Source organism: Rhinoraja longicauda, chromosome 19, assembly GCF_053455715.1.
Source record: "Rhinoraja longicauda isolate Sanriku21f chromosome 19, sRhiLon1.1, whole genome shotgun sequence".
Lineage (NCBI taxonomy): Eukaryota > Metazoa > Chordata > Chondrichthyes > Rajiformes > Arhynchobatidae > Rhinoraja > Rhinoraja longicauda.
In genome coordinates, this window is record NC_135971.1 from 27,229,877 (window position 1) to 27,246,300 (window position 16,424).

The 16,424-nt window shown below is 46.7% G+C and overlaps 2 protein-coding genes across 2 annotated transcripts; both read left to right on the forward strand.

The window, feature by feature from the left end:
• Positions 1-4,819: 4,819 nt before the first annotated feature.
• Positions 4,820-5,656, forward strand: LOC144602912 (uncharacterized). Its single transcript, XM_078416033.1, has one exon. It carries the CDS (start codon positions 4,820-4,822, stop codon positions 5,654-5,656), a length of 837 nt encoding a protein of 278 aa, XP_078272159.1.
• Positions 5,657-14,322: 8,666 nt separating this feature from the next.
• Positions 14,323-15,129, forward strand: LOC144602913 (uncharacterized). The gene has a single exon (XM_078416034.1). The coding sequence runs from the start codon at positions 14,323-14,325 to the stop codon at positions 15,127-15,129; it is 807 nt and encodes a 268-aa protein (XP_078272160.1).
• Positions 15,130-16,424: the final 1,295 nt, after the last annotated feature.

The window sequence follows — 16,424 nt, forward strand, 5'->3', positions numbered from 1 at the left end:
TAACCTGAACCCGTCCGGTTCCAGGCCGGGCTTACTGACATCGACGAAACGCCAGTCCTCACAGCTTTCCCCGCCGCTCCCATGTCGTGCCAGCCGACCGCGCCGACCACCCTTGCCTGTAATCCGTCTGCGGACGGGAGGCGGCCATTGACTCATCCGATTCATGACTCTGCCCCGGCCACCAACAGGCGGGAAGCATCAACTCATCCCGGTTCCAGCCTCTGGTCCCTGCAGGGGTTCCACCTTGCCAGATCCGACAATTTTACGTAGACTGACTCCCTTGCTGAACCTCCTGTGTCCCGCTACTCGCACTGCCAACAGGGAACCTCAGTCCCGGGACCACCTTCACATTACACCTCATAGTCCCTCGGAACTCACCCCCATCATTTCTCCATAGCACTTCACCCTCGACCCCTATCCCTCTACCCTCTACAGTAATGTCAATATCGGCAAAGAATTATAAAGGACTTACCAGGAACACCAATGACGACAAGGATAGGGTAGAAAACGTTTTCTACCTGGTTGACTACAGGCCCGTTCATGCCCAGAGATGATCCGCGTGTCCTGCCAGTGGTATGACAGGTCGCTTGCTTTATAACGATAGTAGCACATTCTCCAGAGAAACCATTTGAAGCCTCATCCAGGCAAATTAATAATATAGTCTTTATTTCAGAGAATAACCAACTTTGCTGGCAGTTATTACGCAATTCTATAATTAAAAATAGCAAACGTGACGTGACTAACTTTGTTTGTTCAAATGACTGACACTAATCTCAATTAATTTGCCTGGATGAGGCTTCAAATGGTTTCTCTGGAGAATGTGCTACTATCGTTATAAAGCAAGCGACCTGTCATACCACTGGCAGGACACGCGGATCATCTCTGGGCATGAACGGGCCTGTAGTCAACCAGGTAGAAAACGTTTTCTACCCTATCCTTGTCGTCATTGGTGTTCCTGGTAAGTCCTTTATAATTCTTTGCCGATATTGACATTACTGTTAAAAATAGATGTGCCATTTCTTATTGCTTGAGTTACTGAAACAATTATTGACACCTAAAATCTAAAATACACAATCGCATCTATGGTGGGTAGACCCAGTGCGGTGTTGACAGGCACATCAGTTCTAAATTATCCCAGCTCCTCATTCACTCCTTGCGCACGAAGGACAATTTTTTAATGGAGGCGAGTTTACCTACAAGCCCGCATGTATTTCGGATGAGGGAAGAATCGGTACCACCTGGAGGAAACGTGCAGATGGTGTCAGATTCACACAGACCCAGCGCTGCCGTCGCAGCTGCGGCTTGCCTGCAGTCCGTCTGTCTTTTGTGTTTTTTGTTGTTTTTGTATGAATTGTAGTTTTAATATGGTGTAGTGTTTTGTATGTTATGTTTGGGGGGGGGGGGGTTGGGAGGGAACGCGAACTGTAAAATTCTCTCTCCCGAACGGAGACGCGACCTTTGTTTCTGTGTCGTGTCTCCGTTCCCGTTGCGGCCTACCATCAGCCATTCACCTGGGACCACCTGGGGCTCTGGTTCGCAGAGCCCGCGGCCCGGACTCACCACCTGCGGCGCTGGCTGCCTGCGGATGCTACGGGAGCGGCTGCGATTCGTCTCCGGAGGCTCCGGCGCGTGCCGCGTGGACGTCGGAAGCCCGCAGGCCCCTGGATGGGGGCCGACATCGGGAGCTCCGGCAGCGGCAGAGGCAGCGTGTTCGCCCGCCCCGAATCGCGGGGCTTGGGTCGGCCCGCCGCGGACCTTTCACCGTCCGGCGCGGCCTGAAATAGGCCGTTGACCTTTCACCGCCCAGCGGCGGCTTCAATATCGGGAGCCCCGACCGCCCCGTCGTGGCAAATTCAACAGCCTGACCGCGGGAGAAGACGGCAGGGAAGAGAAAAAGACATTTTTGGCCTTCCATCACAGTGAGGAGGGACTGGAGGAGACTCACTGTGATGGATGTTTCTTTTTGTTTGGTGTTAGTTGTGATTGTATGTGTTATTGCATTTTTATTGATTATTCTTATTGGTCTTATTGTTTAACTGCGGGTAATGTTTCATTTCACTACACATTTATGTGTATGTGACAAATAAACGACTATTGACTATTGACTATTGACCGGGTTGGTCTCTGCTGGCTTGCTATGTTCTATGTGCCTGAGTGTTCTATGTTCTGTGATCAAAAATGACTATCATCATGTTATTAACGATCAACAATTAATCTATCCATTTGCATCCCGAGGAGATTCCGACGATCCGCTGCCACGGCACATCTGCTGATGGCCTCATATTCACCGGAACTGCCGGTCGACCACTAATTAACATGTGCCCGCTGATGTTGAATTATACCAATATGTAGCTGGTGCAGATGCTTCTGAATCCATTGGCGGTGTTCACAGAACCAGGTCTGCAATAATTCTCCATCGCCAAATTGAAGGGGACCGATACCGAATTGGTTGAATTCACCGCCTGCGATGTAGAAGGCGGCAGGTTCGGTCCATCTAGGTTTTGCCGCGTCCAACTGCAATTGGATTCACTGGCTCATTTTCCTTTTCACATTTTCTTCCCATTTTCGCCAAAGTTTCTGCCAGAGGCCAGTGCACTGGCGACAACGTGTATGGATCGGTATCTGACCAGCCAGCTGCATTTCGCAAGTAGAAGGACACCGGAGCTCCGGCCCACATAGTAGCACTGCTCATGCTTCTGAATCACAGCGCCAAGGCACCTGGTTTGATCATGACCTCCAGCGTTCACCTCGGGACAACGTTGACTCATCCGTCAGCTCTTGTTTCCCCCGCGTCCCAAAGATCCGGGATCTCTAGATTTCCTCCACAACCCTGGTTGGTAAAATGGATTCTGAAATGTCTTCTCCTGTGCACGGAGTGGATGCGATTGTTGGAAAAAATGGGACTGGTGTCAACGAGTGGTAAATGACCGGCAGGTCGTTGTGCCGGGGAACTGTTACCATGCTGTTTCAATCAGTCAATCAATCAAAAACAAGGTAAGCCAAGGCATTGAATGCAAGGGAAGGCAGGTGTCGATAGCAAGGCTTGACGGCAACGCACGGGACGGCATTGAAGGCAATGCATCAAAGGCAATGTAAACCATTGATGGCAATGCAAGGCAAGTCATTGAACGCAGGCATTGAATACTAGGCAAGGCATTGAATGCAATTCATTGCAGTTAAGGAAAGGCATTGCAGGGTAGGCAGGGCAAGGCATTAATCGCATGTATTGAAGACAAGACAAGGCAAGGCGTTGAATGCAATTCATTGACGTCAAAGCAAGGCATTGCAGCGGAGGCAAAGCAGGACATTGAAAGTAAAGTAAGGGATTGAAAGCAAAGTAAGGGATTGAATGGAATCCATTGAAGGCAAAGCATGACATTGTAGGGAAGGCAAGGCATGGAACCACCGTGAACACGGGGAGAAAGTGCAAACTCCACACAAACGATTCCAGTAATCAGAACCGAACCTGGGACGCTGGATCTAACGGGAAGTAGTCACTGTTGTCCACTTGCTTTGAGGGAAAAGGGTGGTAAGAATTGTACGCCTTGTAAAGCAAATTGGGCCGCAAATTAAGGTGAACAGAGGCGTTATTTGAATGCAACATTTGCATTTACATTCGCATCCTGAAATCAATCTGCGTTTTATACTGTGGAATCTGAGGGAGGCCATTCCTCTCACCGTCGACATCTGTGCCGAACATCTCGCCGCGAGCTGGTGTGAAGGGGTGATAAATGATCGGCAGTCCTAGATGTGCCTGGGAACTGTTACCATGTTGTGTCAATCACTCAAACAAAGGCAAGGCATTGAAGCCAAAGCAAGGCAAGGCATTGAATAGAATTCGGTGAACTCAAGGCAAGGCATTGTCGGGAAGGCAAGGCAGGAGTCGATGGCAAGGCTTTGACGGCATCGCGTGGGAAGGCATTGAAGGTAATGCATCAAAGGCAAGGCAGGTTATTGATGGCATGGCATTGAAGGCAAGACAAGGGAAGTCTCTGAACTGAATTCATTGAAGTCACGGCAGGGCCTTCTGGGGGAGGCATGGCAGGCGTTGATGGCAAGCCTTTGACGGCAGCGCAAGGGAAGGCATTGAATGCAATGTATTAAAGGCAAGGCAAGTCATTAATGACATGGCATTGAAGGCACGACAAGGCAAGACATTCAATGCAATTCATTGAAGTCAAGGCAAGGCATTGAAGGGAAGGCGGGGCATTGAAAGAAAAGCAAGGCATTGAATGGAACTCATTGGTCAAGGCAAGGCATCAAAAGGCAAGGCAGAGCATTGAAAACAAGGCAAGACATTGAAAGCAAAGCAAGGCAGTGAATGGAATTTATTGAAGGCAAGGCATCGATTGGACGGCAAGGTATTGAATTAGACAATCAGTCATGCAGGCAAACCAACGTGCACACAGGTAAAAGGTTGAAATTCCACACAAACAATTCCAGTAATCAGTATCGAACCTGCGACGCTGGAGCTATCAGGTAGCAGCGTTACTGCAGTCCATTTGCTTTGATGGAAAAGGGTGGTACAAATTGTACGCCTTATGAAGCATATCCGGTCGGAAATGAAGGTTAAATGAGGCGTTATTTGGGTGCAACATTTGTAAGTGTGACCATTCCCCTGCCAAACATCTCGATACGAGATGGAGAATCAAACAATCCACTCACTTTCAAACGACGAAGTGTCAAACTAACGTGCTCGTGGAACAATAAAGATGGTCATTATAATTTGGTCTTTTCTACAGCTAACACGTTGGCAATCGTCATTCTCTCGCGGGGAAAGTGCGGCCTCTCCAAATGTATCACCCGCTACCTGGTATCCATGGCCGCAGCTGATCTAATGGTTCTGATCTTCGAGGTAATTCTCTCCGAGATGTCCGGTGCCTATTATCCGTATTCATTCCTGAACTTATCTCACATTTGTAAGCTCCGTATTTTGTTTAATTGTATTTCCATTGATTGCTCTGTCTGGCTTACGGTGACTTTCACCTTCGATCGATTTATCACTATTTGTAATCAGACTTTACGAGCAAAATATTGCACTGAGAAAACTGCGGCTTTGGTAATAACAGTAACATGTATCTTAAGTATTGTACAAAATATTCCAGTGTATATTTTCCTCGTACCTCTGTACATAATTGACAACGTGGCTTGGTACTGTTGGATACCATCAGATGTCTACACCACATCGATAGGGGCAGCACTTTCCGTGTTCGAATCCATTGTAACCCCAGTTGTGCCAATTTTGCTGATTATTCTCCTCAACGCCCTGACAATCAAACACATTATACACGCCAATAGAGTGAGGAGCGGTCTCCGACGGGACAAAAAGGACGAGAGCGGCGCCGATCAAGAGGTGGAGAACCGAAGGAAGTCCATCGTTCTATTGCTGGCCATATCCGGTAACTTTGTATTGCTTTGGATGGTGACCTTCGTGTGCTACATGAGTGTAAACATCCTAGACGTTAATCTTTTAGGGTCAGATTACAACGACCCATTTACCATTGCAGAACTGTCGGGATATATGCTGAGGGCTCTGAGTGCCTGCACCAACACATTTATTTATGGGGTGTCCCAGAAAAAATTCAGGGATGAATTAAAAAATGTGATTAAGTGCCCATTCGTTTTCTTTTCCAATTCAATAAAGTGTCTTCAATAGCAAGGTGAATCTGAAAATTCCTTTCGAAATTGCGTCTTCTTCTACATTGTGTTATTGCATCTTACTCTCCGAGCGGCCGTTCCTATTATTTAGTCAATGTCGACCGTTAGGATAACTCTTTCAGTCAATTTAACATACGCACACCCATTCAATGTATCCGAAGACAGTCATAAAATGCCGACGTAACTCATCGGGGCAGGCAACATCTTAGGAGAGGGGGAATTGGTCACGATTGGCGTCGAGACCCTGTTTGAAAAAGGGTCTCGACCAAAACGTCACCCATTTCTTCTCTCCAGAGATACTGCCTGCCCCTCTGAGTTAATCCAGCTGTTTGTGTCCATCTTCCGTTAAAACCAGCATCTGCAGCTCCTTCTAACTCATTCAATGTATCCCTTTGAATTGCACTCAAATGACCATTGATGCTACAACAGCCCTGCGTCATCAGGGTCGGATCTTAGAGGAAATATACTCTGCAATAATAGAGTCGTTGATGCGTGGAGAGGATCTGGTGCCCACGAGATAAATCCCCGCGGTTGCAGGGAGAACATGCGAAATCCACACCGCATCAGAGGGCAGGACCGCAAGGAGGAGTCTGCAGGTGCATCATCTACAGTTAGATAAGGCGGTCATTACACAATAACGGCATTGGTTGTTGACTACAATACGTGACACAACATGGCAATTATCAGGATAGATATCTTGCTAGAATTAAATCTGCATCTAATTGCTACGGATAAATCTGTACAAAGTAGTGCGACGGATAATTTACTGTACTTTAACCCAAGTACCTGGTGATGTTCGTTTAGCAACGAATGCACAAGATGCTGGAGTACCTCTGCGGGTCAGGCAGCGTCTATGGGGAACATAGGTATCTGTCGTAATAACAAGGAACTACAGTAGATTGTTTATACCGAAGATTGACACAAAATGTAGAAGACATTCAACAGGTCGGGCAGCATATCTCGACAATATAGACAGGTGACATTTCTAGATGGAAAACTTCTTCAAATTGAATAAGATTTCCGACCCGAAAAGTCGCCTATCCATGTTCTAAAGAGGTGCTGCTGATCAGTTGGGTTAATCCAGCATTTTCTGACTATCTATAGATTGGTGACGTTTCCGGTGGGGTCCCTTATCAGACACAGTAACTTCCTGACATACAGTATGATCGCAATGAGCTAATTTCACTCTTACCAAGGTTACAGTGACATTTGAAGGCACGCTGATAGAGTTGTCGGCTCACAGCGCCAGATGCCCGGGTTCGATTGTGTCAGGGAGTGCTGTCTGCATGCAGTTTGCATCCCGGTTTCCTCTCACATTCGACGGATTTGTGAATTTTGTAGGATATTGACGTCTGAAAATTGCCCCTAGTGTGTAGGGATTGGACGTTACAGTGGGATAGCATAGATCTAACCTCACAGCAAGGCCGATACCACGAAGATGTCGCCGCTACCCGCCACCACCACAACCATGTCGTTTGCCCCTTATCAAAGAGTCATAGAGTGATACAGTGTGGAAACAAGCCCTTTGGCCCAATATTCCCACACCGGCCAACATGTCCCACTACACACCTCACACGTGCCCGCGCTTGGTAATATACTCCAAACCCGTCCTTTCCATGTACCTGTTACCTGTTCCATAAACGTTGGGATAGTCCCAGCCTCAACTACCTCATCTGGCAGCTTGTTCCATGCACCCACCACACTTTGTGTGGAAAAAGTTACCCCTCAGTTTCTAATTAAATATTTTACTCTTCACCTTCAAGCTTAAAAATATCGTTCTTATAACGGTTTCCATAATGAACACAATATTCTAAATGCTGTCTCACCAACGTTTTATACGTATAAAACGTATAAAATTATTAAGGGGTTGGACACTTTAGAGGCAGGAAACATGTTCCCAATGTTGGGGGAGTCCAGAACCAGGGGCCACAGTTTAAGAATAAGGGGTAGGCCATTTAGAACAGAGATAAGGAAAAACTTTTTTAGTCAGAGAGTTGTGAATCTGTGGAATTCTCTGCCTCAGAGGGCAGTGGAGGCCAATTCTCTGAATACATTCAAGAGAGAGCTATATCGAGCTCTAAAGGATAGCGGACTCAGGGGGTATGGGGAGAAGGCAGGAACGGGGTATTGATTGAGAATGATCAGCCATGATCACATTGAATGGCGGTGCTGGCTCGAAGGGCCAAATGGCCTTCTCCTGCACCTATTTTCTATTGTCTATTGTCTATACGACTGCAACATGACCTCCCAACTTCTATACTCAAAACTGTAACTGGTGATGGTCAAAGTGCCCAAATCCTTTTTGATCAACTTATCTACCTGCATATCGACCTTCAAAGAAAGATGCACCTTCATTCATAGATCCCTCTGCTCCACAACACTCCCAAGACGTCTGCCATTCATTGTATAGATCCTGCCCTTGTTAGACGTCCCAAAATGCAACACCTCACTCTTCTCTGTATTGAATTCCATAATCCATTCGCAGCCCACCGGTTCAATCGATCCAGATCCTGCTACAATCTTTCACAACCATCTTCACTATCTGCAAAACCACCCACTGATGGTCCAGTTTTATACTGCCGTTTTAGAGTCTGTCCTCACCTTCTCCATCATGGCCTGGTTTGGCTCAGCCACCAAACATGAGAAGTGGCGGTCGCAGCGCATCATTCGATCAGCCGAGAAAGTTGTTGGCTGAAACCTTCCCCCATCAACAACTGTGCACTGTCTGGACCATGAAGTGAGGGGGTAAGATCATCTCTGACCCCTCTCATCCTGGCCCCAAACACTTTGAAGCACCTCCCCCTGGAAGGCGACTCAGGACTGTCAAAGCAGCCGCAGCCAGATATAAAAACGTCCGGCTGCGTCATTTTCCCCCATGAGCAGTAGTTCTACTCAACAGCCAAATGTGTGTAGCCTCCTTTTGCTCTGGTATTTCATTCCATACATCACATTTTTAAATTATAATGTTTTATTTTTAATTGTCTACTGTATATCGTCTTGTTACTTGCCAGCAAGGCACCAAGCCAAATTCCTTGTGTGTGTACATAAACATAGCACAAAAAGTAAGGCAATTTGTGTTTGGTAGATTATTTCTTTGTTGTAACAATACTTCTTGGCAATAAATCTTATACCGTTGGAAAGCCTGTTTATTTCCCTTTTAAATGGTGCCACATTTGTAACGAACATGCATTTGTGGGATGAGCAGCAGAGCTGAGTATATGGGTTGCGCCGATGAAAAATTTGCCAAATCTCTGCCAATGCCAAACAGCTTATTCTGCCATTGACTCTTGTTCGGTGTTGTTTGGTGGATTGGATGATTGAAGTCTGAAGAAACAAGATATATTGGCAATTTAACAATTTATTCATTTAATAAACAGGAGCCACAGTAGCGTGTGGAAGAACCATACACAGCCATAACAGCCTGGCACCTCCTCCTCATGCTGGTCACCAGCCTGGTCACACACTGTTGTGGGATGGCATCCCATTCTTGTCAGCACATGGGGGTACCAGAAGCTCAAAACAAGAGTCAATAGCAACAGCAGAATAAGCTGTTTGGCATTGGCAGAGAAGATTTGGCAAATTTTTCATGGGCGCAACCCATATACTCAGCTCTGCTGCTCATCCCACAAATGCATGTTCCTTACAAATGTGGCACCATTTAAAAGGGAAATAAACAGGCTTTCCAACGGTATAAGATTTATTGCCAAGAAGCATTGTTACAACAAAGAAATAATCTACCAAACACAAATTTCCTTACTTTTTGTGCTATGTTTACTTGGCTAATAAAATGTATTCAATTCAATTCCATTCCATTCACTTTTGTATCATCGGCAAACTTGCTAATCTTGCCCGGGATGTTCTCATCCAAACCATTGATGTAGATGACAAAGAGTAACGGGCCCAGCACGGTACCCTGAAGCACACCACTAGCCACAATGCTCCAGCCTGAGAAGCAACCTTCCACCATCAATCCGTGCTTCTTTCCATATAGGAAATATGCTATCCATTCAGCTATCTCTCCTTGGATCCCAAGCGATCTAACCTCCCAGAGAAGCCTACCATGCGGAACATTGTCGAATACGTGTCTGAACCTCCCCATCTTAGCAAGTACCCGTCCTGTTACAGGCCGGATTTACTGACAGCTTTCTCCGCCGCTCCTATTTCGTGCCAGCTGACCGCACCGACGACCCTTGCCTGCAGTCCGTCACCTGAGTGGGGGGGAGGGCAGCCATTGACTCAGCTGACCCTTGACTCTGCACCGACCACTAACAGGCGGGAGGCATTAGTTCATCCCGGTTCGAGCCATTGGTCCCTGCGGGGGTTCCACTTTGCCAGAACCGGCAACATCACATTGACTGACACCCTTGTTGAATCTATGGGGTCCTGCTAGTCCCATTGCCAACAAGGAACCTCGGTCCTGGGATCACCTTCACATTACACCTCATAGTCCCTCCGATCTCACCCCCCATCATTTCTCCATAGCACTTCACCCTCGACCCCTATCCCTCTACCCTGCTGACCACAGCTGTCCCCTTGGTGTCTTTTCACTATCAACCTGACCTCTCCCTTTCAGAAGCAAAACCGTCAGTCCTCAACAGAAGCCTTACTGTTTTACTCCTGTGTTCAGATGTCAATGAGCTCCCCCCCCCCCCCCCCCCCCCCACCCCCAAGACCCCCACACCACTATCTCCAGCCGGCATAATATCGAGCTATTCTTCCGGAGCTCACGTCACTGGGCCTTTACCTATGGCAAGAGGGCTCGCCGCAAAGTTACGGCACCCTGTCCCGTCTCCAACATTTGTCTCCACTTTTGTCTCGTTACTTTTGGTCTTTGTTACTTAGAACCGCCGCCGCGAAATCATTAGTGTTGAATTCTCCACAGCCGAAACCCACGCTGACCCCACCTCTCTCAACGCGCAGCTCTCCCCTCTCTAATAACCGGAAATTGTCACTAAACTCGCAGACAAGCCGAGCACGAAGCCGTCATCGCTCAGCCTGTGTCTGATCCAATCGCCTCCAGTGGTCTCTTCTCCACAGTCTCCCCGCCATATTCCCCAGGCCCGCACAGTCCGTTTCCATTTCCTTCCCAAGGTCCACTAAATTGAAGACGGGTTTTACACCCGGCAACTGCGTAGTTGTGCATTTTGGGAGATCAATGTAAGGGGGGGTACAGTGTTGGTGGCAAGAGGGTTATCAGCTCTGGTGTGTGGGATGATAATATGGTCCAGATCCATAGTTCCCGAAAAGGAGAAATACAAGTGACTAGAATGGTAACGAAGCCATTTGGTATGCTTGTCGTCATTGGTGGGGCTTTGAATACAAAGGTCTGGAAGTTATGATACTGGCCGACAACACTTTGGGTCGGTCACATGTTCAGGATTGTGTGAAGTTCTGCTCGCCCCCTTGCAGCAATGGCTTGAAAGCTTCTAAATGCTGCAGAAGAAATTTAACAGACTGCTTCCCGAATTGGACTGCATTGACAACCAGGAGAACCAAGACAGACTTGGAATGCCGAGGGTTTAAAGGAGACGTGGTAACACAACGCTACGAGAGCCATTGGTGGGATAGCTAGTCATAAAAACGTAGAAGTAGCAGCAAGAGGCTTTTAGATAAGCACACGGGCGAGCATAAACAATTCAACATTACTTTACTGTGGGGAACTGAGAATGGAAATTGAATAGAAAGTGTATAGAATAGGAATCATTACTACAAATATTTCTATATTCATCAAAAATCATCAGTAAACTTCAATACATTCAAAACTCCGCTGCCCGTCTACTCACCCACTCCCCGATCCGTGACCATATCACCCCCGTCCTTTACAAACTCCACTGGCTCCCCATCCCCCAGAGAATCCAGTACAAAATCCTCCTCATGACCTACAAAGCCCTCCATAACCTGGCCCCATCCTACCTGACTGACCTCCTCCACAGGCACACTCCCACCTGCACCCTCCGCTCTGCTGCTGCCAATCTCCTGCCCCCCCCCCCCCCCCCCCCCATCCGGACCAAACTCAGATCCTGGGGGGACAGGGCTTTCTCCATCGCTGCTCCCACCCTATGGAACTCACTACCCCAAACCGTCAGAGACTCCTCCTCACTCACCACATTCAAAACATCACTGAAGTCTCACCTCTTCAGCACTGCCTTCAACCACTGAAGGTCACCGCACCTTCTGTCTCCTTTCTCTGTTCGTTTACTTATTTATCTATTGTTTGAAAAGCGCTATATAAATGTAATGCATTATTATTATTATTATTCCTTAAAATAATAATATATTCTTTATTTTAGAGAATAACCAACTTTGCTGGCAGTTAATACGCAATTCTACAATTAGAACGAGTAAACGTGACGTGACTAACTTTGTTTGTTCAAATGACTGACACTAATCTCAATTAATTTGCCTGGATGAGGCTTCAAATGGATTATCTGGAGAATGTGCTACTATCGTTATAAAGCAAGCGACCTGTCATACCACTGGCAGGACACGTTGATCATCTCTGGGCATGAACGGGCCTGTAGTCAACCAGGTAGAAAACGTATTCTACCCTATCCTTGTCGTCATTGGTGTTCCTGGTAAGTCCTTTATAATTCTTTGCCGATATTGCGCCGTCTAGACATTACTGTTAAAAATAGATGTGCCATTCCTTATTGCTTGAGTTACTGAAACAATTATTAACACTTAAAATCTAAAATACACAATCGCATCTATGGTGGGGAGATCCAGTGCGGTGTTGACAGGCACATCAATTCTAAATTAACCCAGCTCCGCATTCACCCCTTGCGCACGAAGGACAATTTTATAACGGAGGCGAGTTTACCTACAAGGCCGCAGGTATTTCGGATGAGGGAAGAATCGGTGCCACCTGGAGGAAACGTGCAGATTGTGTCAGATTCACACAGAGCGGGTTGGTCTCTCCTGGCTTGCTATGTTCTATGTCCCTGAGTGTTCTATGTTCAGTGATCAGAAATGACTATCATCATGTTATTAGCGATCACCAATTAATCTATCGATTTGCATCCCGATGAGATCCGACGATCCGCTGCCACGGCACATCTGCTGATGGCCTCATATTCACCGGTTCTGCCGGTCGACCACTAATTAACATGTGCCCGCTGATGTTGAATTATACCAATGTGTTGCTGGTGCAGATGCTTCTGAATCCATTGGCGGTGTTCACAGAACCAGGTCTGCAATAATTCTCCATCGCCAAATCGAAGGGGGCCGATACCGAATTGGTTGAATTCACCGTCTGCGATGCTGAAGGCGGCAGGTTCGGTCCATCTAGCTTTTGCCGCGTCCAACTGCAATTGGATTCACCGCCTCATTTTCCTTTTCACATTTTCTTCCCAATTTCGCCAAAGTTTCTGCCAGAGGCCAGTGCACTGGCGACAACGCGTGTGGATCGGTATCCGACCAGCCAGCTGTATTTCGCAAGTAGAAGGACACCGGAGCTCCGGCCCACATAGTAGCACAGCTCGTGCTTCTGAATCACAGCGCCAAGGAACCGGGTTTGATCCTGACCTCCAGCGTTCTCCTCGGGACAACGTTGATTCATCCATCAGCTCTTGTTTCCTCCGCATCCCAAAGATCCGGGATCTCTATTTTTCCTCCACAACCCTTGTTGGTAAACTGGATTCTGAAATTTCTTCCACTGTGCACGGAGTGGATGCGATTGTTGGAAAAAAATGGAACTGGAGTCAACGAGTGATAAATGATCGGCAGGTCGTTGTGCCGGGGAACTGTCACCATGCTGTTTCAATCACTCAATCAATCAAAAGCAAGGTAAGCCAAGGCATTGAATGCAAGGGAAGGCAGGCGTCGATAGCAAGGCTTTGACTTGAACGCACGGGACGGCATTGAAGGCAATGCTTCAAAGGCAAGGTAAATCATTGATGGCAATGCATTAAAGGCAAGGCAAGTCATTGAACGCATGCATTGAATACAAGGCAAGGCATTGAATGCAATTCATTGCAGTTAAGGAAAGGCATTCCAGGGGAGGCAGGGCAAGGCATTAATCGCATGCATTGAAGACAAGACAAGGCAAGGCGTTGAATGCAATTCATTAACGTCAAAGCAAGGCATTGCAGCGGAGGCAAGGCAGGACATTGAAAGTTAAGCGAGGCATTGAAAGCAAAGTAAGGGATTGAATGGAATCCATTGAAGGTAAAGCATGACATTGTAGGGAAGGCAAGGAGAGAAAGTGCAAACTCCACACAAACGATTCCAGTAATCAGAACCGAACCTGGGACGCTAGATCTAACTGGAAATAGTCACTATTGTCCATTTGCTTTGAGGGAGAAGGGTGGTAGGAATTGTACGCCTTGTAAAGCAAAATGGGCCGCAAAAGAATGTTAACAGAGGCGTTATTTGAATGCAACATTTGCATTTACATGCGCATCCTAAAATCAATCTGGGATTGATACTGAGGAATCTGAGGGAGGCCATTTCTCTCACCGTCGACATCTGTGCCCAACATCTCGCGAGATACAGAATCAAATATTATACTCACGTTCGTATGAAGTGTCAAACTAACGTGCTCCTTGAACTATCAGAGATGGTCATTTTAATTTCGTCTTTTCTACAGCAAACCTGTTGGCAATCGTCATTCTCTCGCGGGGAAAGTGTGGACTCTCCAAATGTATCACCCGCTACCTGGTATTCATGGCCGTAGCTGATCTAATGGTTCTGATCTTCGAGGTAATTCTCTCTGAGATTGCAGCTGACAATTCTTCGCATTCATTCCTCAACCTATATCATATTTGTAGGTTGCGTATTTTTTTTAATTGTGTTTCCATCGATTGCTCTGTCTGGCTAACGGTGACTTTCACCTTCGATCGATTTGTCACTATTTGTAATCAGAATTTCCGAGCAAAATATTGCACTGAGAAAACCGCGGCTTGGGTGATAGCAGTGACGTGTATCTTAAGTGTTATTCAAAATATTCCACTCTATATTTTCCTCGTACCTCTGAACACAATTGACAACGTGCCTTGGTACTGTTGGGTGTCATCAGACGTCTACACCACACCGATATGGGCAGCACTTTCTGTGTCCGAAACCATTTTAACCCCTGTTCTACCAATGTTACTGATTATTCTCCTCAACGCCCTGACAATCAAACACATTATACACGCCAATAGAGTGAGGAGGGGTCTCCGACGGGACAAAAAAGACGAGAGCGGCGCGGATCAAGAGGTGGAGAACCGAAGGAAGTCCATCATTCTGTTGCTGGCCATATCCGGTAACTTTGTACTACCTTGGATGGTTACCTTCGTGTGTTTCATGAGTGTAAACTTCCTAGACGTTCATCTTTTAGGGTCAGATTACAACGACCCATTTACCATTGCAGAAGTGTCTGGATATATGCTGAGAGCTTTGGGTGCTTGCACCAACACGTTTATTTATGGGGTGTCCCAGAAGAAATTCAGGGAGGAATTTAAAAATGTGATTAAGAACATATTCGGTTAATTTTCCAATGCAATAAAGTGTCTTTATTAGCACGGTAAATGTGAAAATTCCTTTCGAATCACGGCGTCTTTAAAATTGAGTTATTGCATTTTACTGTGCGAGCGGCCGTTCATGCCATCCATTCAATGCCGATCGTCAGTAAAACCACTTCAGCAATTTATCCTACGACCTCCCATTCAATCTTCAGAAAATAGACACAAAAAGCTGGAGTAACTCAGCGGGACAGGTAACATCTAAGGGAAGATGGAATGGGTGACGTTTCGGGTCGTGATGCTGTCTGAAGAAGAGTCTGGACTCGAAACGCCACCCATTCCTTCTCTCCAGGGATTGTGCCTGTCCCGCTGAGTTACTCCAGCTTTTTGTGTCCATCTTCCGTTTAAACCAGTATCTGCAGTTCCTTCCTAAACATTCAATGTATCCCTTTGAATTGCACTCGAATGAGCACTGGGGCAATTTATTCTGTCAAATAATTGCGTCGTGGGGGCGTGGAGGGGATCCGGTGCTCACGAAATAAATCCCCGCGGTGGCAGGGAGAACATGCGAAATGCACACCGCATCAGAGGGCAGGAGCGCAAGGAGGGGATAAGGCGGTCATTATACAATTATGGTATTGTCTGTCAACTACAATACGTGACACTCCATAACAATTTTCAGGATAGATTTCTTGCTGGAATAAAATCTGCATCTAATTGAGCGACTGATAATTTACTGGTTTTACCCAAGTACCTACAGATGTTCGTTTATGTAAAGAATGCACAATATGCTGGAGTACCTCTGCGGGTCAGGGGAACATAGATCGCTGATGTAATAAGAAGGAACTGCAGAGAATGGTCCATACCAAAGATTGCCGATAAATTTTGAAGAAATTCAACATGTCTGGAGCATCTCTTGACAACATAGATAGATGACATTTCTGGACGGAAAGCTTCTTCAGAGTGATTAAGGTCTATCCATGTTTGCAAGAGGTGCTGTTGATCAGTTGGGTTAATCCAGCAATTCGTGACAATCTATACCATATAACCATATAACCATATAACAACTAGAGCACGGAAACAGGCCCGTTCGGCCCTTCCAGTCCACGCCGACCACTCTCCCTGACCTAGTCCCCTCTACCTGCACTCAGACCATAACCCTCTAATCCCCTCTTATCCATATACCTATCCAATTTACTCTTAAATAATAAAATCGAGCCAGCCTCCACCACTTCCACCGGAAGCCCATTCCATACAGCCACCACCCTCTGAGTAAAGAAGTTACCCCTCATGTTACCCCTAAACTTTTGTCCCTCAATTCTG

Bases quoted from the DNA above. Each gene is read 5' to 3' on its own strand.
- LOC144602913 (XM_078416034.1), top strand. From the start codon at position 14,323: ATGGCCGTAGCTGATCTAATGGTTCTGATCTTCGAGGTAATTCTCTCT.
- LOC144602912 (XM_078416033.1), top strand. From the start codon at position 4,820: ATGGCCGCAGCTGATCTAATGGTTCTGATCTTCGAGGTAATTCTCTCC.